The 22,892-nt window shown below is 44.1% G+C and overlaps 1 protein-coding gene across 2 annotated transcripts in view; it reads left to right on the top strand.

The window, feature by feature from the left end:
• The window catches only part of LOC121442791 (rho GTPase-activating protein 28-like), a 174,818-nt gene that overhangs the window by 124,543 nt on the left and 27,383 nt on the right, over positions 1 to 22,892 (top strand). For both annotated transcript variants that reach the window (XM_041644404.1, XM_041644405.1), the window contains 6 exons: positions 5,159 to 5,248; positions 11,070 to 11,159; positions 16,280 to 16,364; positions 18,561 to 18,703; positions 19,526 to 19,691; positions 19,795 to 19,886. In XM_041644404.1, coding sequence (XP_041500338.1) covers positions 5,159 to 5,248; positions 11,070 to 11,159; positions 16,280 to 16,364; positions 18,561 to 18,703; positions 19,526 to 19,691; positions 19,795 to 19,886 — 666 coding nt within the window. The remainder of the gene's footprint in view (positions 1 to 5,158; positions 5,249 to 11,069; positions 11,160 to 16,279; positions 16,365 to 18,560; positions 18,704 to 19,525; positions 19,692 to 19,794; positions 19,887 to 22,892) is intronic.

Raw genomic sequence — 22,892 nt, 5'->3', positions numbered from 1 at the left:
GATTCTATTTCTCACAGAAGTGTCAAGCCCTCCCTGCTATAAGTCAGTCAGGTTGGCAGCAAGCTCTCTATTACGCCCTCTGTGCGGGAGGTCTTCCACAGCCCACACCCAGCCAGGACACCCAAGTCCCCCTTGCTGTCCCCACGCACTTTAGTTTTTCCCAGTAGCTGGGCGATAGCCGCTGTCCATTGAGTAGACCGTCTGTGATATGAGCGTGTCAGCCCAAGAAGGACATTAGCGCTCTGGTGTTTACCCTTCTCTGCTCTTCCTGCTCTATCTCCGCTAAGCTATGCTCATTTCTTTCTTCCTCTTTCTTTTTTTACTATATAACATTAGTGTAAGGAAGTGATTCCAGATCAAGCTCCGTCCAGTGGATTTTCAGCTGGATCCTCCGGTCCCCTCAGGCCGTTGCGCTAAAGCAGGACTAAGGGAGGCACGGGTCACACTCTTCCACTCTAACACCTCAGGCCCTCCTGGCTCCATTGCTTCAAACCCACCACTGTCTTGAAAAAAAAAAAACACACACACACACACAAAGAATGAAATTTCTGCCCTGGCAATGCTGAAGCATGCATGGGCAGCCCGTATATGGCGGTTCTGTTGAACTTGTCCATATTGGCTTCATGGTCCAAGTTGATGAGGACGCCTGACCAGGTCTCCTCCTCCAGCCAATGATTATGAAAGCGCTAAAATTGCTATCCTTCAGGAATTTGCGGGTTGGCGCTCAATTTAAATTTCAGGAATTTTATGGCTCACGATGTTTGATTCCATTATTTATGTCCCACTTTCATTTATATATTTCTACACACTTCGGAAGTTTGTATTTATTGCTGGGACACTAAACTATCATTTTCATTCTGTTAATAGTCAGCTTTGAGTTTTTGCAAAAGACTTCTGTGAATTCGAAACATTCTCATTATTTCTCCTTTTCTGCACTTGGATCAAAATTACATTTTTCTTGAATTATGTCTTGTACTTTCAGTGCCTTTTTGTTTGTCTTGCAATGCTAGTAGATTAGATCTCTATCATTTGCTAGCTTCCTAATTCTAATTTTTGCAATGAATGATTATAGCACCCATGGGTTTATTTGTATTTTACTTATTCTTTGATGAATTTCATACGTTTTATCATATTCTTTCCTTCCCACCAGCTCTTCTCAGACTTCCCCCGACCTAACTCATGTTCTTTTTCTCTCTCAAAAACAAAAACACAAGCATAAGAAAAAGTCCCTGAAAACACGTAGTCTGACTTGTGTTGACCAGCTCCTCTTGAGCATGGGCCTTCCCTGGAATGTGGCTGATGGACCTAGTGTCACTCGGAAAAAAAAAAAATTTTTTTCCCTGTTCATGTTGATGTTAAAATTTACCAGTCACACTGTTAACTGAAAATGGTATCTCAAGTTTTACTTCTTTCTGTTTATTCATTTGTGGCGATGGCTCTGAATGTGAGACTGCAGTGGCCTCCGAATCTCTCGGAAATTACTAAACCCTTATCAACGGTCTTTCTCTCAATCTGTTTTCGTCAGAACCGGTGACCATATTTTCTTCGATTTTTACCATTTTATATTGTTAGAAAGGGATGCCCACACCCTGGGCCATGTGTATAGAACAGAGATTTATTTCTCTCAACTTTCGAGGGTGGAAGGAACATTATCAAAGCTGAAGGGCCGCGAAGAAGGACTGGCCGAGCAGCTGGTGAAGACTTTCGTGCTGTGTCGTCCGTGGTAGGGAAGTGAGACAGGAGAAGCTGCAGAGGACACATGCCTCCTTTCTTGAGGAACCCACTCTCAGAGTACCAGTCCCCCTCCCGGAATAAGAGCGTCAAGGTCCTGCACAGCTTTTTGAGGTGTCACTTGAATACTACTGTGTTGAGGACTGAGTTCTAACAAATGCTCTTTGAGAGAGTTGGCCAACCATGGGACAGTTTTGCTGAGAGGGAGGAGAAAATGATTTAATTTCTTCCCATCCCACATAAACTAGTATTTTGCTTTTATTCTCCCGTTTATGTTTTTCTTAGAATTTTAGAGTGACCTGGTAGTGCTGTCTGCTCGGTCCTTAGCTGGGACCCCCGAGCCACCAAAGGAAGTCAGCACGCTTGACTTGGGTGCCTCTGGGCTGTGGGCTTCTGCTCGTACCTCAGGGCTGGCAACAGGTTACGAGGTGGCCTCTCTGCTGTCAATCGCCCTGTGAGTGCCCGGTTGCCCTTCCTACTCTTCACTCTGGGCTTGTTTCGTGGTTTGATTTTTATGGATTTCTCTTTTGCTTGAAAGCAATGTTGTGTTATGTTATTCTTAGACTCAGGATGCCTGAAACATTACCAACTAGTTTTCCAGGAATTTCTATCTGTTTCTGAGTGTTGGTGGACCACTGTGATGATCCCAGTGCCATTTGGGTTCTGTTATTTTGTTTTGGAGGCAGGGTTTCCCAAAGCCCAGGCTGGCCTCAAACTCAGCAACGGTGGCCTTGAGCTCTGGATCCCCCTGCCTCTGCAGACGATCATGTGCTCATAAAAGTATCTTATTACCAGTGACCAGGTGTGGCATGGGTGTGTCTGTGTGTGTGTATGTGTGTGTTGTTTGTGTATTGTGTGTATATGTGTATGTGTGTTGTCTGTATGTGTGTGGCATGTGTGTGTGGTGTTTGTATATGTATATGTGTGTATGTGTGTTTTGTGTGTGTATATATATGTGTATGTATGTGTGAATGTGTGTTGTGTGTATGTGTATATGTATATGTGTGTGTTGTGTGTGTTGTATGTGTGTTGTGTATGTATTATGTGTATATATGTGTGTGTGTGTGTTGTGTGAATATGGATATGTGTATATGTGTGTATATGTGTGTGTGGTATGTGTATATGTATATGTGTATATGTATGCATATATGTGTGCACACACTTCACCCTGACCAGAGCTCCCTCTGCTTTCTTGAGCAGCTGCCATTTACAAACCGGTGCTTTTCTTATGCACCTACTGTATATGCTTTGGAGAAGGCTTACGAAAATGGCATTTTCTAAGAGTCTACAGAGTGGCTTAAGATTCTATAATGTCTAGTATGTTTGATGTTTCAGAAAGCCGATTCAACCGTAGAATCAGCATTTGCATCTTACTGGTATGGTGTCCTTAAGGGAAATGATGCTGAATCTTAGACCGTATATGTGAGATCTGTGGCTCTGTCCAACCCAAACAGAGCACTTGGCTCCCAGTATGTCAGACGTCATGAAAACTGGAGAGTTTCCAGCATCTGGTGGGTGGGGATAGAATATTTGGCTCAGTACTATGAGTTTATGGAGTCCTCAGTCTAATACTGATTTCTTAATTGTATATTTATATATGATATATATACAAATGTGTGTATATATATATATATATATATATATATATATATATATATATGACTGGCCTCTTTGACATGAACATATAAACCATTGTGGAATGCAGATATAAGTCAGTTGTTTATTTATTACTATATACATGAGGTTTTATTCAGCCATAAAGACATAGAATTGTGTCCTTTACAGCAAACAGATGGAAGATGATGATTGTTCTGTGATGTGAAATAGTCCAGACTCAAAAAGACAAATATCACACATTTTCTGTAAGCCCAGTTTGAAAGCAATATGTTTCTATCAGTCAGCTGCATCCTTAGAGAGTAAAGGCTTTTAATGGCTCCCTCAATCGAGATATCTCTTTCCTTTCTCTCCCTCACTGTCCTTCCCCCTTTCTGAGCATCTCATTCCCTCATGTTCTCCTCCTCCCTCCCCTTCTTTTCTCCTCTCTCTTCCCTTCTCCCCCCCCCCCCAATTTTCGCAGGAGATCTTGTCTGTTTCCCCTTCCCAGGGGTATCCATGCATGTCTCTCTTAGGGTTCTCCTTCTTTCCTTATTTCTCTGGGGTCGTGGAATATAGACTGTTGTTATCATTGAGAGATTGAGGGAGCCTTTAAAGTACTATCAGGAAACCTAGCACAAGGGAAAATCCCAGGAATCCTCAAGGATGACCTCAGCTAAGACTCTAAGCAACAGTGGAGAGGACACCTAAATTGGCCTTCCCCTGCAATCAGACTGATGACTACCTTAATTGGCATCATAGAACCTTCAGTCAGCAACTGATGGAAGCAGATGCAGAGATCTACATTGAAGCACTGGGCTGAGCTACCTGACACGAGCCCAAGAGAGGGAGGAGCGATAATATGAGCAAAGGGGTCATGACCATAATGGTGATACCCACAGAAACAGCTGACCTGAGCTAGTCAGAGCTCACTGACTCTAGACTGATAGCAGGGGAACCTTCATAGGACCAAACTAGGTCCAGTGAATGTGGAGGACAGTTGTGAGGCTTGGACAGCCTGTGAGGCCACTGAAGTGGGAGCAGGATTTATTCTGAGTGCTTGAACTGGCATCTAGAAGCACATTCTCTTTGGAGGGATGCCTTGCTCAGCCTACATATGAGGGGAGGACCTTGGTCTTGGATAGAAGTGAAGTGTCAGACTCTGTTGACTCCCCATGAGAAGCCTTACCCTTTCTGAAGCGTGGATGGGAAGGTGGAAGGGTGGGGATGGAGGAAGAGAGAGGAGGGAAGGGAGTAGAAAGAAACAGGGATAGCTATGTAAAATGAGAAAAGATTGTATTAAAAATTTAAAAAGAGGGGAAAAGGGATAAAGGCTTACCCTTTGCATGAGGGACTCATAGTTGAAAGGCCAACGGTGCCATGACAGCCAGGCATGAATCTGCCAACTCTCATCTTTCCGTTCTGCTCTCCTCAGCATTGAGGTGAATGCATGGTATTCACAGGATATGAGACACCCCAGGAAACACGTCCATGTCCCCAGAGTATTCTTCCTGCTATATGTGATCATTACCGGTAACACTGAGTCTTTAGTTGGACTGTAGGATCATAGAGCAAATCATAACATTTATGCACTCAAGGAAGAAACGAGGAAGTAGGCAGGCAGCTAGCTATGTCTGGCTGTGAAATAATTGTTAAAGCCCAAGGTGTGTATTATGATCGTTGATGAACTGGTATGTGCTGTCTCAACACACAAGCAGCCATTAACTCTGTGTGTCTTTGTGTAACTTTATAAATCACACATTTGTTTAGTGCAATACATGGCCGTGTTTGCAGTGATGAGCTGAAGAAAAATGAATTTCTTTGTTTTCCTTAGTCCAGTGAGTCTTGTGACCGTGCTACTCAGTTGGATGGCACCAAGGAAGAAAAAGAACTGCCAGGAGTTACCAAAACAAGTGACCCTCTGGTGAGTAATGGAAGAATGCATGGGGATTAGGATGAAGCCATTTCTTCGAGACAGTCATGCTAGACTTTAGACTCGTGCAGTGTGGCTGAGGTGGTTGGACAGCCACGTCTGTCAGCACACCTGACTACTTTTCATGAGTTCCTAAGAAAAATAGTCAGCAGCAAATGAGCCAAGTTTAATAGGTGAACATGTAATTGACTGTGTGTTCGATGAAACAGACACATGACTCAGGAACGCGGTGATTGAATTTTCTTTGGGTTTTCTCATTCCCCTCCATTTCCTGTTCTCCACCATCTCCTGCAATCCCTCCTGCCCTCCCCTCACACCCAAGAGGGAAGACTCAAGTAAGACTAGGACAGTAGCCAGGGCTCCATGACTGGGGAGCAGAGAGAACTGTGCCTCCATTGGTGGCTTCCTGGATCTTTCCTTGCCACGCATCCACGGCATGGATGGGTCCCCAACTAGTACCACGTGAAAGAAGCCAGGCAAAACATTCAGTTTATGTAAAAATACAAAAATATGAGCTAACCCACAGTGACTGAGTGATTTCCTGGAGAGTTGAGATAAAGGAAAGGAGGGAAGGATAGATTTCCCTAGGGATATAGATTCCCTAAAGGGTATGAGCATTATTTTGGGACGCTGGTGGCGTTCATCATCTTGACTGTAGTAATGACTAATTCCATAGGAGCTAATTTGATCAAAACTTATTAAATTAATTTCATCAAATTATATGCTTAGTACATATTCTATATTTGAGTTTAGTTATGTAAGTAATTATAAATCAACTGTATCTCAATCCACTGGTTAAAATAAAGTACATAGGAAGTCTTGCGGTCTTAGTACTAGCACAGATATTTACCCTGCAGTACGTTGCTTACAGTGCATGCATGAATGAATACTCATGGCTTGCACTTGGTTGATCTTTGACTGTGAGTAACAAATGGCACTAAGTTTGGTACTTACAAGGATTTACACTCCAATCACTATCATCAAAATCCTAGTCTACAAGTCACGTCCCGTAAAGATAAATGAGGGTATTTTTCTTGTATTCAGTCGACAGAGATGAAATATTCATTGGAGATGCTAGTTTATTTAAAAGGCGAAGCAGTCAATCTAGTTTACTGCCAGTGTCTTAACTGGAAAATCAAACTCAACACTTGCCATTGTTTTATAATTCATGGCAAAATACAATCATGCCATCTGCTGAGAGGCATCGGTTGCATCTGTGTTTCCTAGGAAAGGAAATCTAAGGAACCTTGGTTTAAACAAGTAGGAGTTTGTTTTAATCACAGATTAAGAGACTGATGATGAAAAAAATCAAAGCCAGTGCAGTTACAAACAGCACAAGGGTGACTTTAGCCTGGGGACTAACTGACTGCCTCTCTGTGATGCCCATCAACTGGTAGGTGAGTCTCTCCCCCGGCCCCGTGGTTAGGAAACCAAGCTGATGTTTCCCCAGGAGCAACAGCCTCCTGGCTGTCTGTATTCAACATAAAGCCTCACTTTCCCTAGAAAACCTACCTGCACAAAGGAATTTTTCTTATTTTCTGCGGTCAGTCTGTAATACCCTTACTAGGTTATAAGGATTTTCTCCCCTGTACTTGCTTAGACTCTATTCCCTTAAAAATAAGTTATCTGGGTTTCTTATTTAAACTTTTTGTTTTATCTCTTGAATATTATGAATTTTTCATTTTTTTTCTAGATTCTGAACTTTGACAAAGACCTTGGTTCTATTTCATTCATTCTGATCAGCCTTTGTGAGTCTTTCCCACCTCTGTTCAGTTTCGGGAGATTTTCTTCCATTGTATCTTAAGTTAACTTTTCTCCTCAATCCTTGTGGTCCATCTCCTAACACACAAATTACATGGTTGTTGCTTTGCTTGAATCATATTTCACTCTTTGCCAAATTTTGTGTTAGTCTCTTTGCCACGTATTCTAAATTTTTTCAACACTGTGTTTCAAATTATTGCAATTTTTATTTAGCTTCCCAACTCTGTGTGTATTTCAGAAAACATACTCTTATTCCCAAAGAAAAATTTCTTTTTAAATGCATATGCCCAGTGTTACAGCGATGCATTCTAAGCCAAAGCAACAGTTTAAAGCATTGAGGATACAAGTTCTTTTTATGCCTTCTTGAAGCTGGGGCATAATTTACAAATAACACACCACACTTTAGGCGTCTCATTCAACTAGTTTTAACAAATGTGCTTCCCAGAAAATGACAGTCACTGAAATCATAGAAAATGGCCCTCACCGCTGAACCCCTCCCTGTCCGCGGAACGCCTCCCCGTCCTTGTCAGTGGACAGCCCTTCTTTCCTTCAGAGGCAAATCGTGCTGTGATTAACACCTTTGCTTGTCTCCATCTCCATTTAGGTGGAATTTTAAACACTAGGCTGCTTTAGCATTTGCCTTTACTCATAACTATAATTTTAAGACCTACTGGCAGGTCAGAGTCCATTTTATAATTGTGCCCCCTGTTGCCATCTCTGTTCACCTGTCGATAGATGTTTGGATTGCTTACACTTCAGGCTGCTGTGAGCAATACACCACAGCAACATGTAGCTAAAGGGTGTGCATCCGTGTTTCTCCCACACAGTTCCAATGGTTGCCAAGCACCAACCACAGACAGCATCAGCACACATTGCTGCTCTCAGCAGGGACTAATTTCATAGGTAAATCCAGGAGAGTGAAATCCTATCTTCAAAAATACTACATTCAGAAGTAATAACCAGAATAGATTTGTGTGTGTGTGTGTGTGTGTTGTGTGTCCTGTGTAGAGGATGCTGTCAGTTAGCTCTTGGTGTTTGTGGGTGAGCTCACACGAGAAAACAAAATTACTGACCTCAATATAAACATTTCTTCAGCATCCTAGGTGTCTACTAAGATATAAATATTTAATGTTTTTCCAGAATTTTCCGAAGGTAAATATTTTGTGTGGAGAATATATTAACTTTGATGGAGTGGCTTGCTCAGTGGCACAAGCAGAAAAGGATTTACCCCTGCCTGAGCACCCTCTGCTGAGGGAACTGGAGCACTCCCACTGGGTAGCAGCTAGAGTCCTGGGGTTGAGCTTCCAGTGATTGGAGCACCTCTGGTTGAGCGTGTGGTCCTAGGGTATCTTTCTGTTTGCTTCCCAGACCTCCGCAACCCCAGCCCACTCTCCTCAGCACTGTGTACCAAAGGCCTCCGCTAAGCAAAGGGAAGCCGCCACACATGTCCCCCTAGGGAGATCTCAGCCCTCGTGGCAGCGAACTGCTTCCGTAAGGTCTCCTGTAGAACTGGACTTATTGATTTTTTCCATTGATTCGTGTAGGAAATTGTCGTATGTTTCCTCTGTAGATTCAGTTTCTTCAGAGGCAGAATTGTTTGTGTTCACAGCACTTAGCTTTAAGGTGTGTTGAGGGGGTGGGTGGAGCAAACAAGCCCTCTCCCCAGTACAGAATCAGAGAGAGGAAGATGCTGTCCTATTTCCCGAAAAGCTAGGTCACTGTTTCTCTCTCACATATCTTTCCCTGTGATGTCTCTGATACCTCTCTTGTGCAAGTAGCCCACTTACCCTACAGTACTGAGTCTATTTTATTTAGACTCGGTATGCTTTGTTTTCCTAGGGTTACATATAAGAGCTGGCCGTATTTAGGGGAGAAATCAGCCTAGTGTCTGTGTTTTCACCCAAGTTTAAATATTTGCCTGCATCACCCCTGCTTTGTTTACCCTTTATTATTAGCTTGCTTTTCTTGTCTTTTCCTAGGAATTCTGTCTTATGCTACTTAATTATGTTTTAATTTTATTTTGTATGTAAGAGTGCTTACCTGCAATGTATGTTTGTGTACCACGTGTGTGCCTGGTGGCCTGGGAGTCCAAAAGAGGGCATCAGATTCCTTAGGACTGGAGTTACAGATGCTTGTGAGCCACCGTGTGGATGCTGGGAATTGAACCCCTGTCCTCTGAATGAGCCGCCAATGCTCTTAACTACTAGTCCATCTTTCCATCCCTCTTATTCCTCTTACTGTTTGCTTTTTATCTAGTAATTGCTGTCAATTGTTCTATCGTGGAATTTTTTTGCTGAATTCCAGGGCTGTGGAAAATTGGTTTCCTGTAAAATCTGCCATGTGTAGTGATTTGGGCGAGGGGAGAGGTCGACGGTTGTTATTTGGCACTTTGATTAACTTTGTTCAGCCAGTTCTTGTATTTCAGTTGTTTCTTTAAAATAGTAAAGAATTGTTTGATTACAAAAAGGACACAGTTTCTTCTGCTTTCTTCTTAGCACCCTGACGAAAGGTTAAGGAGATCAAAATGACAAAGGCAGAGTTAATCAGTTAGATTAATAATAGACTTACTTACAAATGCGCACTCTACAGTTCTGAATATGAACACTAGCTGAGACGCTGCAATACAGCAAAGGGCTGCAGAGTGGACTTGGGAAATGGCAGAGGGTGGGTCGTGCAGTTTCACTTCTGCGGAGGCAGGCTTGCGCTCGGGACAGAGGGAAGTGAGTGGAAGTGAGTGGATGGATGGATAGATAGATAGATAGATAGATAGATGGATAGATAGATGATAGACAGATAGATAGATAGATAGATAGATAGATAGATAGATAGATGAAAGATAGATAGATATAATAGAAAGATTGGTAGATAGATAGATAGATGATATATATCTACATATCTATCTATCATCTGATTTACTTATTTATTTATGAGCAGCAATGTCTCATATAGCCCAGGCTAGCTTCAAACTCGTAAGTAGCTGAGGTTGAACTTGAACTCTTCATCTTTCCACCTCCACCGACTAAGTGCTGGGGTCTCCTGACTATACTGCCGCACCTACCTCTTGTTCATTTTTAAAGAATTTAGGTCATATGGGGGAAATATGATCAAGGGAAATAATCGAGTGGAATTATAAAAGACAAAATATTCTGGTTTTTTAATTCTCAAATTTATTCAATTTTATATCTTTAGTCAAGAAAATTCACATTTTCAGTAGTTATACTGAAAATATACAGTTGCACACTATATCAAACAAACTTAGAATCTCCTTTTTCTAGCTTTACTAGTGAAAAATATATGCGGTACTATTGCTGATTAATTCTACAAAAAAAAAGTAATGTAATTTCAAAACAAATCAAAAACAAAACCAAGGTGGTTTTCATCTACTTGACTTAACATGAGCAGCTCAGGTCTGATAGTACATACACATGAGACACATGGACATGGCCAGATGTGGTCCTCAGTGGCTGCCACCCTTACATCTGTGGGCCTTAGTTTACCCACCATTCTTAGCGGACACAGAACTTGGCAGCCCCATGCTGTCACCTGTGGTCTTATCACAGGCGGATAGGGATTACACATATCTAGTTTGCTTTTCAGAACCCATCTTCCTTTGCGGCCCAGGCTGTTATACAATTCTCAATCATCCTGACTCAGTCTCATCAGTGCTGGGTTATAACCTTGCACCGCCATGTCTGATCCTCCTCCTATTGATCAGGAAGACCTTAGTTTTGCCAGAAACTCTCTGAGTAAGAGTACACTTACTTATGCCTATGAAGTGTTTTATTTAATATCTAGCGCCCTAGAAATAAGCCAAGAGAGTGTTAGGCAGAGTACGTGGCAGGTGGTAGAGTGTCTATTGCAGAAGCCAGCATCTAGCAGAGGGCTTGGTGTTCAGGGTCTCACCGTAGTGCCTCAGTACTGGCCGTACACAGCTATCCAGACCCAGACAGTCATAATCTCACATCTGTCGCACATCCCTGTTGCCAGCGGAATGCACAAACTCACTGGAAGTAATTCTGAATAAGAGGGACTGTTTTGTTTCTCCATTTAGCCAGTTGATACTTCTCTCAAGAGTACCACCCTATCCAACGGTACCCGGGATGAGGAAGGTAGTTTTGTGGACCTCCAGAGTGGCTCCGTGGTAAGTCCTTGATGTCAGCGCAATTGCATGTTAGACAACAATGTTGGAAAGTAAGAGTAGTGATTTTTTTTTCAAGACAAATTAAGAAAACTTGAATGAAGATTGCAAAATCAACAGCTACTGCCAACCCACCAACTGTCTTACAAGTAAGAAGGATGCTTCGAAGTAGGGAATGGATAGATCTTCCTTCCTCCAAGCCTGGCGGGACAGGCTTGTATTCTCAGCTACAGGAAAGGCTAAGGCAGGGGGTTAACAAATCCAGGCTAGTGAGACCCTATGCCAAAAATTTTAAAAAGGGGAGCTGAGGAGGTGTAGAAAGAGTTGACTGTGTGACCATGAAGACCTAAGTTCAGAACCCAGTGCCCACATAGGGACCTAGGTGTGGTGGCTCTCGCTTCTCTTCCCAGGATCAGGGAGTCAGAGACAGGCAGATGTCTGTTCTCACTGGCCTCTAGTTTAGCCTCTCTGTGAGCCCCAGGTCCCAGTGAGAGATCCGATCTCAGGTGGACGACTCCTGAGGAGCAGCTAGCTAAGGCTGACCTCATATTTACACAAATCCATGAACAGACTCGCATGCCCTCGCATACACATTCCCACAATGATAATGAATATTAACTGGTAAAAACAAGGTTAGAGTCTAGCTTAGAAGAAGAACACTTGCTTGCCTAGCATCCACGAGGCCCTAGGCTCACACTCCAGCATCACAAAAGCAACAGCAAATCATCTAAGTTTAAAGGGGGCTCTGCTAATTAACACAGTTGTTGCTGGAAATCAAAGTGAACTCTACAGCATCAAGTGTGGAGGGAGCTGTGAACTTTCACCCCTCCTCACAGCGTTCCCCCAGATAGTCTCCAGCAGCTCCCTGAGTTGGCTTCTGCTCCCCACAGTAACCTCCAAGTACCTTTGTTTCCTGGCTAAGAGAGAAAGCTCCTGCGGAACACTGAAGAACTTCATTCCCAGCCTGACCCCTCAGGACTCCCCCACACAGCTTTCTCTTTGCGTAGATTCTTCTGCCCCTCCGCCTTGAGCAACAGCCAAAATACTTGTCATTTCCCCTGTGCTTCCACCAGTGCAAGTCCACACGCAAGAGTCTCTGAGCTGCTTTTTGGGCAGAGGCGAGAAATAAAGAAGACAGTGGAAGACCCACCCCCTCTTGGATGAGGTCCTGGTTCTCTGATGCCAGTTTGATGGAAGGCAGATGTTAGCCCAATGTATGCTCCAGAGAGATTCCCTTGGGACAGCGGTTTCTTAGTCTATTTTGAGGAATGTGATAACTGACGTTCATGAATCACCCACTCCTGAGAGTTGTCTATTGTTTAGAAAAGTGGTGTTGTTACTCATATATTTATGAACATAGGTGCAGTAACATCGTCTACAATTTGAGATCGCCTGAAATCCATCCCAATTATAAGGGGATCTTATTTGGAAATTTAGATGTCTCCATAAAGGATTACCTGCAACAAGGCTTACACAATGATGCCAATCAGCCCTTAGCTAGCTAGCATCTTCTACTTACTCTTTCACTGGGTGGTGCCCATGTGCCCAGGCCATACCTACGTATCACTCTCAACTGCTTCTGCCTCTCCTCTCTTCATACCCATCTCTGAGGCCCAGAGGTGTGATCATGGTCGTGGACTGTTTGTTGCTGTGTCCTTCAGTGCAGTTTCTTCTTTGGTACAGACACTCATGGTCATCTTCTTCATTCCTGAAGCAGTCACCGAGTAACCTCCCAAACATTAGCTTTATCCACCTCATGATCCACCATTCCGACAGCTGCACATCATGGATCCAAAGGGCAAGCCTTGCTTAAAGCTCTAGCAGAGCTCCCAGAAACACTCTGGTTTACAGGAGAGCACCCACCATTGTATGTAATCACTTCACTGCATCAAGGCAGCGTAAATCCCGCCTCCAGTGCCCCGTGCAAGCCAGCAATGAAGGGCACACCAAGCCGAATGTGAAGATGGATGGATACCTAACGCAGTCACCAGTCAGAGCGATGCATTTTCCTTTTCTTCATTCTTTGCTGCTAGCTTTTCACAGCTTCGATTCTTTCCAGGCATTGGGTCAAAGAAATCTTACCGACCACATATGGTCTGCGCAAAGACTCTTAGAAGGTTGAAGAGATGAGCAGGATGGTAACGTGAGAGAAAGAACCTGCTCCCGCGTGCGGATTGGGGAGCTGCGCGGGATGAATTAATCACTCAAGGGTCTTTTTCTCCCCTGAAAATAAAATTGGTAGTGGCATAAATAAAGCAATATTGGGGTCTAGAAACAACCTCGCTGGCAGCAGTCTCCAAATTCTCTTACTTTGGGTTGCTATTCAGAGGGTGTTTTTCCTTGGAAATCTTGATTAATCGAGATTTTTAAAATGGGAGTTGCCGGGGTTCCCCCAAGATGCCATCTCAACCATTACTGTACCTGCATTGAAAGTGCTCTCCAGCTTTCTCCGTGAGGTGACTACATCCTAAGTCTCTTGGCTCTTTGCTATAAGAAACTGGGGGTTCACCAGCTGGAGTCTCTCTAGGCTGGGGCTTCTGTCACGTGAGTGAGAGAGCATGGAAGTCTTCGACTTTCCAAAAGCAAATCCACTGCAGCTCGAAGTCTTGAGTGTTTCTAGTGTTTCATGCCCCTAGACCCCACGATTTTGTCCCAGGGAATACGTCGACCACTTGCCCTAATATTAGACTTTACTTTGCGGACTTGTCTAAGGTGGTCTGCCTGTTTTCTGAGAAAATAGTCTTCTCTCGTGCAGCACCCTTTCACCCAAATCTTTATTGTTTTTTGTGTTTGAAGTGACCACAAGTTATCCCCCATATTTTAATGGTCTCTCTTTGAAATCCGCTAGAGTGACCTTCACATGCAAGTCTTCCTTCTTCTTCTGAGAAGTTGTTTTTCTCCAGATGAACTCAGAGAAAGGTTATACCTTCCTCTTAAAAGGCTCATTGGGACTTTTCCTCTCATCTTTCATGATTATGCAGACCGTTGTTCTGGATCTCTAGTCTCATAATTGCATTATTGTGGACTGTGAGTTGAATTACATCAAATGATCATCCAGTATTTATTGAAATGAATCTCTTCAACCATAGACCCACCAACTACAGATGGAAGACATTTTCATTGCATTTGTAGTGAACACATACAGATGTTATTTTTTTTTCTTTCTTTCTTTTTTAGTTTTGTTTTTCGAAACAGGGTTTCTCTGTGTAGCTTTGGAGCCTGTCCTAGAACTCTGTCTGTAGACTAGGCTGGCCTTATACTTACAGAGATCCATCTGTCTCTTCCTCCCAAGCGCCAGGATTAAAGGCGTGCACCACCACTGCCTGGCCAGATGTTTTTTTCTTGCCATACTTTTCTCAGTAATACAGTATAATGGCTATTCCTGTACAGTCACACTGTAAGGTGCTGTGCACAATGCGGAATGCTCTAAAGTGGTCAGGAAGGTGTGCATAAGCCAAATGCAAATGTCATCCTGTGTTATAAGAAGGATAATCCATCACTTTTGATACCTGCAGTCATCCAAGGAGCCAATCCTTGCCTAAGGATCACTGCTGGGCACTGGAGTTACAATAGTCTCACTCTGTCTGATTTCCCTGCTGTCACAGGAGACTGTCACTTTGTTTTGGTCTGTTCCACAGTCTCCCTTGGGTGTATGTCCCCAGTGACCTAAAACCTCCCACCAGACTCCACTCGTTAAAGTGTCCACCACTTACTGAGAATGCTAAGTGGACATTTCGACGATAGATCCAATCAAAACTGTAGCCGTGGGCGTGTATGCTGCGGTGTTAGGTTTTAGAGCCACCAGAAGTATGACTGATCCTGAACTCTGACCCTAGACCTCTGTCCTTTCATCTCGGGTTTGCAGAGTACAGGCCTCTGCATTTCAACAGCCGGCCATCGATTTGCATGTGTTTTATACAGTTTATAGAGATTTAAAATCTCACTTGAAATAAAAACAGGAATCAAAAGACAGCACAAGGCTGAGAATGTGAGACTCCCCTCTGCAGTCTGCAGCATGTGATAAAAGGGGCTTTCATGAAGCAGGTGTTCCGTGATTGCTAAATAATTATGAAAATAAAAGACCCAGCATCATGGTCTTTGGGGAAAAGGATGGATTTTATGTGTGGATAGCATGTAAAAAGTTCTTAATAGAATGGCAGTTTCTTGAAGTCACACATGTTCACAGATAATAACTCCACATTAGAATTTATATAGAATACGTAGCTTGCATGTAATTTTTTTGGTAGAGTTTCTATGTCTTTTTTTTTTCTTGCTGGTACCCTTCCAGACATGAGCAGAAGCTCACTTCGCGGAACTCTATAAAGAGATACTCAGCTTCTGATGGCACAAGTGGGGTGCAGAGCAGTGACGGGATTTCCCTGTAGGAGGGAGCCACACTAAGAAAGGAAATAGGAGGGCTGGAGAGATGGCTCAGCCATTAAAGGCTAGGCTCACAACCAAAAATATAAGAAAGGAAATAGGATTATAAAAGAGAATTTATTATTTTAGAGCTTTATTATTGTTGTTGTTGTTTGTGGTTTTGTTTTGAGACAAGATCTTACTGTGTAAACCTGGAACCCACTATGTAGACCAGGCTGGCCTGTAAATTCACTGCCGCCACTGCCACTGCCTCGCCTCCTGAGAGCTGGGATTGCAGGCAGGTACCCACCACATCTGGGAAGATGGTTCAGTTTTTTGTTAGTTGCTATTATTCCATATTTCACAAGGAGAGAGTTGATATATTAGTATTAGCAATATAACTGATGTAACTAAGATAGAATATATCTAGATTAGCAGGGGGCATTTATCAAATATATCATCAAGCATTCTAGTTTTTATATCTTAGCGGAAACAGATAAATATATGAACAAGGAAGGAAGAGTTAGTTATGAGTACTCCAGCAGAGTTCCATCTGAACAAATGGTGGAAACAACCACTTATGAGACCTCCAAGTCTCTTTGTGAAAAGTATTCATATATTGCCGAACATAAATCCCATTGAGATGAAGGGTCAAGCTAGAGAGATGGCTCAGCTATTAAAACCTAGGCTTATAACCAAAACTGTCAGAGATGAAGCGTCACTGTGTGGTAAATGTCTTTTGTCTCTCTTTCCTTGCTTGGCAGTCAATCCTTGAGGCTATCCCAGATATTCCTGTTCACACCAATGGATCTGCAGATGCTGAGCCGCCAGTCCTGAGTGCCTTGAGTGGTGAGTGGCTTGTCCCCTGGGGAGCTTATGCTGTCCCTACTCCTTTGGGGTCTGGTATCAGCGCAGTTAGGAGTGAGTCTCTTTGTCGTTATTTAGTGCATTGACTGTGTAGCACCATCAATGTATGCATAGAATTTATTGGCAAGGTACCTATAGTGATGTTTCAATGAACACATCCATTGGATAATGTCTGTATCAGGCTGAACTTCTCTAGCTCTTAAACACATATCATTTCTTCATGGCAAAAGCATCCCAGTTCCTTTTCTGCAGGTTTCTGAAACATCCAGGACATGAGTCTCATCTCCAGTCGCCATGCTTGGCGATAGTAACTCAGAACTTTGTAGTCTTACCCCACTGTGCCCTGCCGCTTGTCAGTATATCTCTCCCTATCCTTGCCTCTCTACCCAGCGATATATGTGCCATGATTCTTTTGCTTCCAGCACTCCCTGCCTCGCCTCCAAACGGCCCATTTTGTTACAGCAGACAATGGTAGCCCAGCTAAATGAGACACAAAGTTTTCCTTCACATGTTGGCATGGGAAGTAGGAGTTTCTCAGACAGTGGCTTTGAGTTAGGCCTCCCCATAAGCGCCATGCTATAACCAGATGTTACAAGGAGGCCAAGAAGAGCCTCCTCCAAGGCTTCCAGTTCCTGAGGAAGTGTGTGTTAACCCTGAGCTGCTTCTGACAGCCAAGCTTAAGAGCTGACTCTCATCTGAGCTTCTGCCTTGAGACTCTAAGAATGGGATCCTCCTGCTCCAAGGTCGGCCCCGAGGCCATGTCTTTATGATTCCTATCTTTTTGAGAAATGCGCTTTCTCAACTTAGGGATACACAGCCTATATCTTGACCATTCACATCCAGATGCAGCGTGGAATTGATGGAAGTGTTCTAGAATTGATCGTGGTGCTGGTTGCCCAGCTGTGACATTAAAAGCCTTCGACTTGATACATCAAATGATGAATTGGCCGACATGCGAATTGTTTTTCAATAATGTGGATGCTAAAAATAAAGTAAACAAGAGGAGAGACCTGCCAGAAGTCCCTTCCCATCAGTCCGTTTACTGCCTGTGACCTAGTTCTAACCATGGCACTCGAGACAGGCACCCACATGCAGTGGCCTTGGAGAATCTGCCTGCTTGGTTGTTACTTTCCAAAGACTCCATCCTAGATCCGCAAAAGTCCGAGCACTGTTTAACCCCTTCCTTCTGTCTTGAGTGTAAGCCTGCCTCCGCAGAAGTGAAATTGCACGACCATCCCCCTGCCATTTCCCAAGTCCACTCTGCAGCCCTTGGCTGTGTTTCAGCACCTCAGCTAGTGTTCATATTCAGAACTGCAGTGCGATCACTGGCAAGCTCTCCGCCCAGCTTTTCACTGCAAAGGAAGCAAGTCTCTTATTAATCTTACTGATTAACTCTGCCTTCTGTCATTTTGATCTCCTTGACCTTTAGTCAGGGCCCTAAGAAGAAAGCAGAAGGAAAGATGTCCTGTTTGTAGACAGCTAATTCTTTACTTTGCACATGAAAATGCTTACCAGTCAGAGACAAAGTGTCGTTTCAAAAATCTTAGACTTGGTCTGTACCAAGGAATCATTTGCCTTAATTTGCAGCCTAGCTTGAGAAAAGCACCCCTGTGGGACATTCCTGTCACTGTCACCCAGGCAGGTACTTTTTAATGTACATCCTGCAAGGTCAGACCAGTATGGAATTATAGAAATCTGGAATAACCCTGCATGCCCAGCAGTGAGGTCTCCTCTGGATAAATGTTTCAAAGGAGAAGGTTTGTGTTTGTGAAAGTAGAGGGGAGTTCTAGGGAGATTCCCTGCTTTTTCCCCTCTTTAAACTTGTGGGCTCCCAGTAAGTCACGCCGGATTTAGATGTTACTTTCAGTATCAGACGCATACAGAGAAATGCATTCTTGGGGGCATTGCTTCTTATCCTCAGAAACGTTCATAACACATCAAAGTTCAAAGCTTTAAAAGTTAGACTGGACAGTTGTTTGGATGCTGGTAGCAATGTGTCCGTAGAGAAGGTCAGCGGCACCATGTCACCAGGCTCTGTTCCCCAGATTTCGGCACTCCGGCATGCCTGTGGGCTACCTTGAAAGTTCTGGTAGTTTGTTGGGCAGCCAGTGCCCCAGACTGGTTCCACGCTATATTATATTTCTTGTGTCTTGTTTTATTGTCTTGTTTTGTTTTTAGATGATGATTATCTAGAAAAGAACATTCCGCCAGAGGCTGAAGAGCTGTCTTTTGAGGTGTCGTACTCAGAAATGGTGACAGAGGCCCCAAACAGAAATAAATGGAAGAAGTCAGACATTAAAAAAGAAGACTATGCCTTAACTGTAAGTTAGACCTTCTACGGTCAGTCTGATGACTTCCTGAGAAGGCTCCCTGTGCCAGTGTGGGGATTGCTTTTCATCTCTGTATATATATAAAGGAATTAGGGATGCCAGACACCAGCACCCTGTGTCTCCTGGGATATGCCTAGATGTGTGTGTGTGTAGGTACCACATGTAACCCTGGTATATACAGGCCTCACAAGAAGGCAGCTGCTGGGTTGAGAGGATGGCTCAGTGGTTAGAAGCACTTGCCATGTAAACATGATGACCCGAGCCTGAACCTTCATTACCCATGTAATGATAGGCAAAGCAGAGTTCATCTGCGATCTCAGCGCTCCTATGGTGAGACAAGCGGTGGAACCCCGTGAACGCCCCAAAATTTATAGGACACCTCGTGTGGCCTTCTTGACAGTGAGCGCTTAGAAAGCCCATCTCAAGGAGGGTGAAGGCAAGGACGGAAGCCTGAGACTGTCTTCTGACCTCCCGCTGCCTGCTATGACAGCATGCCCACACTCACACATATAAATGCGTATGTGCACACAAACACAGAAAGGGGGAAAAGCAGGAGGCTGCAGCCACAGCTGCAGTGTTGGAAGTGCCGCAGCCTTGACAGTCATGCTGCCCTACCCTTTGGGCCACTGTTTGGCTTCTGATTAGCACAGCAGTGGTCTTCCTGTGTTCTTAACCCCCCCACACACTCACAGTTCCTGTGGTCCAGGGTGCTCCCTCGGAGTTATATTTTCCCCACTCGGTTTTATCGTGTAAATTTAGACTGTCCTGATTTCGTTTGATTTCAAAAATAAATAACTTCCCTGTGTGTTTCAGAAATTTATCGTTCAGAAAACCAGATTTGGGTTGACCGAAACAGGAGACCTGTCTGCTGAAGACATGAAGAAAATCCGCCATCTCTCTCTGATTGAATTGACCGCCTTCTTTGATGCTTTCGGGATACCGCTGAAAAGAAACAAAACCGAGAGGGGGAAAGGCCGAGGTAACTAGTGAGCCAGGCTGCCGTCCTCAACGCTGGCCCAGGAAGACAAGGACATGGTCTGACGCTTGCTTTTTTCTTCCTCTCTTGGCCGTTTTCACTGCAGACAGTGGAATTTTCGGAGTGCCGCTTACAGTCCTCCTGGACAATGACCGGAAGAAGGACCCTGAAGTGAAAGTTCCCCTGGTGTTACAAAAAGTGAGTCCCCTGCTGAAGGGTGGGAGAGAATGAGCTCGAGCTCACTGGGTGCTTCCTCTTGAGGACAGTGGAGCCCTTGCAGCGTTAGCCCCAGCACACGCCCATTTATCTACCGACAATGTAGATCATTTGTCCTTTCTAATTAATCCATTTTTTATTACTCTAATAAAATGCCTGATACGGTACTCACTGCAACAGGCGTGATTCAGATGACGAATAGAAAGGCTAGGATTCTGAACGGCATAGTGTCGCTCAGTGAAAGCCACCTTGGCCGTACCACCTCATAGCGGATGGCAGCTCAGTGCCAGGACCATGTGCGAGATAGAGTTCACACTGTCAGATCGGAAGTCAGGGATGAGAAGGGTACAGGAAAGGTCTCCCCATGGGCCCCTCTCTTAAAGTCTTCCAGCTGAACTACCTCAGAGACGCATGTGTCAGACACATGACTCCCGAGGGAGGAGTCACGTCCCGCCCAGGAGTGTTTGCGGAACGCTGCGTAACTCCTTACGTGGTGCAGCCGTGAGGGCCCCGCCTTCAGCTTTCTTCCGGTGTGCCTTGCGCTTGTGCATGTGGTTGCACGGACTTTTTTTCTTCTCAAGGCAGGTTCTTACTATGTTGTCATGGCTGACCCAGAACTCACTAGCACCAGACTGGCCTGGAACTCACAGAGATCCTCCTGCCTCCACCTCCTGAGTGCTGGAATTAAAGATGTGTGCCACTATGCCTGGCTGTTTACCTGTAATTTTGATTGCTCTGTTTAAAGACGTGATTATTTTTTTGAGGGATACATTCAAATATAGGAATATCCTATTGTACCAGTGTTATTCAGATCTGCACAGAGAGGAACACTGACTTTTCCTCAGTAAAGTAACACTAGACCCTTACTCTCAATATGGCCTCGAGTTTAGGATTAGCCAGCCAATGTAGAACAGACTCTGTATTTTTATGTTTTGTTTTGTTTTTAAAACAGAGAGAAAAAAACTGTATTGGGTGTGTAGAGGGCAGTATCTAAAAGGAGTTGAGGAAAGGAAAGAAATATGATTAAAATATATTGCATGAAATTCTCAAAAAGAAAAAAAAAGACGTGATTATTAATGGCCTATTTGATGAACATGCTAGTGCTTCCTGGGATGTATCAAAAGTTAAATTGTTCAAGTGTGTGTGTGTGTGTGCGCGCGCGTGTGTGTACGGGTGCGTGCACAGTCATTCATTTTATGGACTTTTTGGACTAAAACTCAAGTTAATAAAGTCAAAAGTTGGCTTTCTTCTCTAGGATTTCAGGTGTAACTATACTCATTACATACAGTCAGGACAGAAACATTTGTGAAAGGATTTTTTTTTTCACTCTATGACATCTCAGCCACATCTCTATGATTGCTAATTAGATGTGCATAAATGCATGCATAAATTTATGCATGCATACATATGTGTAATGTGTGAGTGCCTGAGATAGGAAGATGACATCCCCTGGAGCTGAGTTACAAGCAGTGGTAAGCCTTCCTATCAAGGATGCTGGAAATTGAACTCAGGCCCTCCACACAAGCAATGTGTGCTCTGAACCACTGAGCTGTCCCTCCAGCCCCACAGGCAGCAGCTGAATGAAACATGCACACTTCAGAAGACACTTGCTCAACAGTGACATCTGGTGGCACAATTAAAATCCCAGCCTTTCCCCCAGACCTTGCTGGATTTTAAATTGCAAATGATACACAGAAACCCTGACTGAGGAGGCACCATTGCTTCACTACCCTAGCAACTCCACTCCCACTCTCTTCTTTCTTCCTGCATTTGGCTCTCGGTGCCTCATACTGAGCTCCTGCCTCTAGTCTGGTGATGAATTGGCCAGTGATAGAGCAGGGAGGGGGGCAGTGGCAGCCAGAAGATGCTGGTGTCATCTCTGCACACAGGGGCCATCCATGGGGAGTCTCCCCAGGGAAGGGCTGTGCCAGTGATGTCATATCCTGTGGAGTCAGCGGGCAGCAGCCCAAGGGGCCCTCTTATCTCCTCCTTGCTGACAGGAGTGAAGTACAGCCCGTGCCAAGTCCAGGGTCCTGGTGGCCGGGCTGTTCTTCATCTTCTGAAGTTAAAGCACACGTGGTGTGCCTTCTCCTGTGTGTAGAGGATGGCTTCTGAAGAAGACAGTCTTTAAAAACCCGTGGCAAGAATTCCGCATAAATTGATATTTCACAGGTGTAAAAATCCAGCATAGAACTTAGCAACTAACATTAACTATGAAGTCCTCACTAAATGCTAAACGAACTGTAGGTTTATATCACATTCTCCACTCGGTAAAAGTCAGCCATTCTGATTGCTTATGTTGTGTGTCTCACGTAAGGCAATTTGAGGCAGTCCCTCCACTGCTATGAGAGGCTCTTCTTAGACACATGTACGCCTTCCTTCCCCATCCCTGGAAGAATATTGCAACCCAAGCACTGCAGTGTGCTGTTGCAGCCTCCTCTCACCTTCTGAACGTAGAAAGGTTTCTTATCCTCCATATGCCTCAGCCTCCACAGCAGGGGAATAATAATACTGGAGGTCAGGGTTGAATGAGTGACTGTGTGCAAAGCACTGAGAACAGGGTTTGACCTTCGAGAAGTACACTGGAAGTGAAACTTCCTATTAAATCTCATCACCACCACTGCTATCCACACCACCACCATCATTACCGTCATTACCGCCAACAGCAGTACCACCATCACCATCACCACTGACACCACTACAACTACCATCACCACCTCTACCACCACTGTCATCAAAATCATCATCATCATCATCACTGCAACCACCGCCATTACCACCTACACTACCACTGTAACTATCACCATCAAAATCATCACCACCATCACCACTATTACCATCAACAGCATCACCACCATCAGCATCATCTTTTCATCCTATCATCACCACCATCAACATCATCACCACTATAATCATCATCATCACCATCATCAGTATCGTCACCACCATCAACATCATCATCACCATCATCAGTATCATCACCACTGT

This window comes from Microtus oregoni, unplaced genomic scaffold (genome assembly GCF_018167655.1).
Source record: "Microtus oregoni isolate MIOR12 unplaced genomic scaffold, Mior012 000095F_ref0000231, whole genome shotgun sequence".
NCBI classification, from domain to species: Eukaryota; Metazoa; Chordata; class Mammalia; order Rodentia; family Cricetidae; genus Microtus; species Microtus oregoni.
Note: the sequence above shows the minus strand (reverse complement) of the source record. Positions and strands in the feature narration are given on the sequence as shown.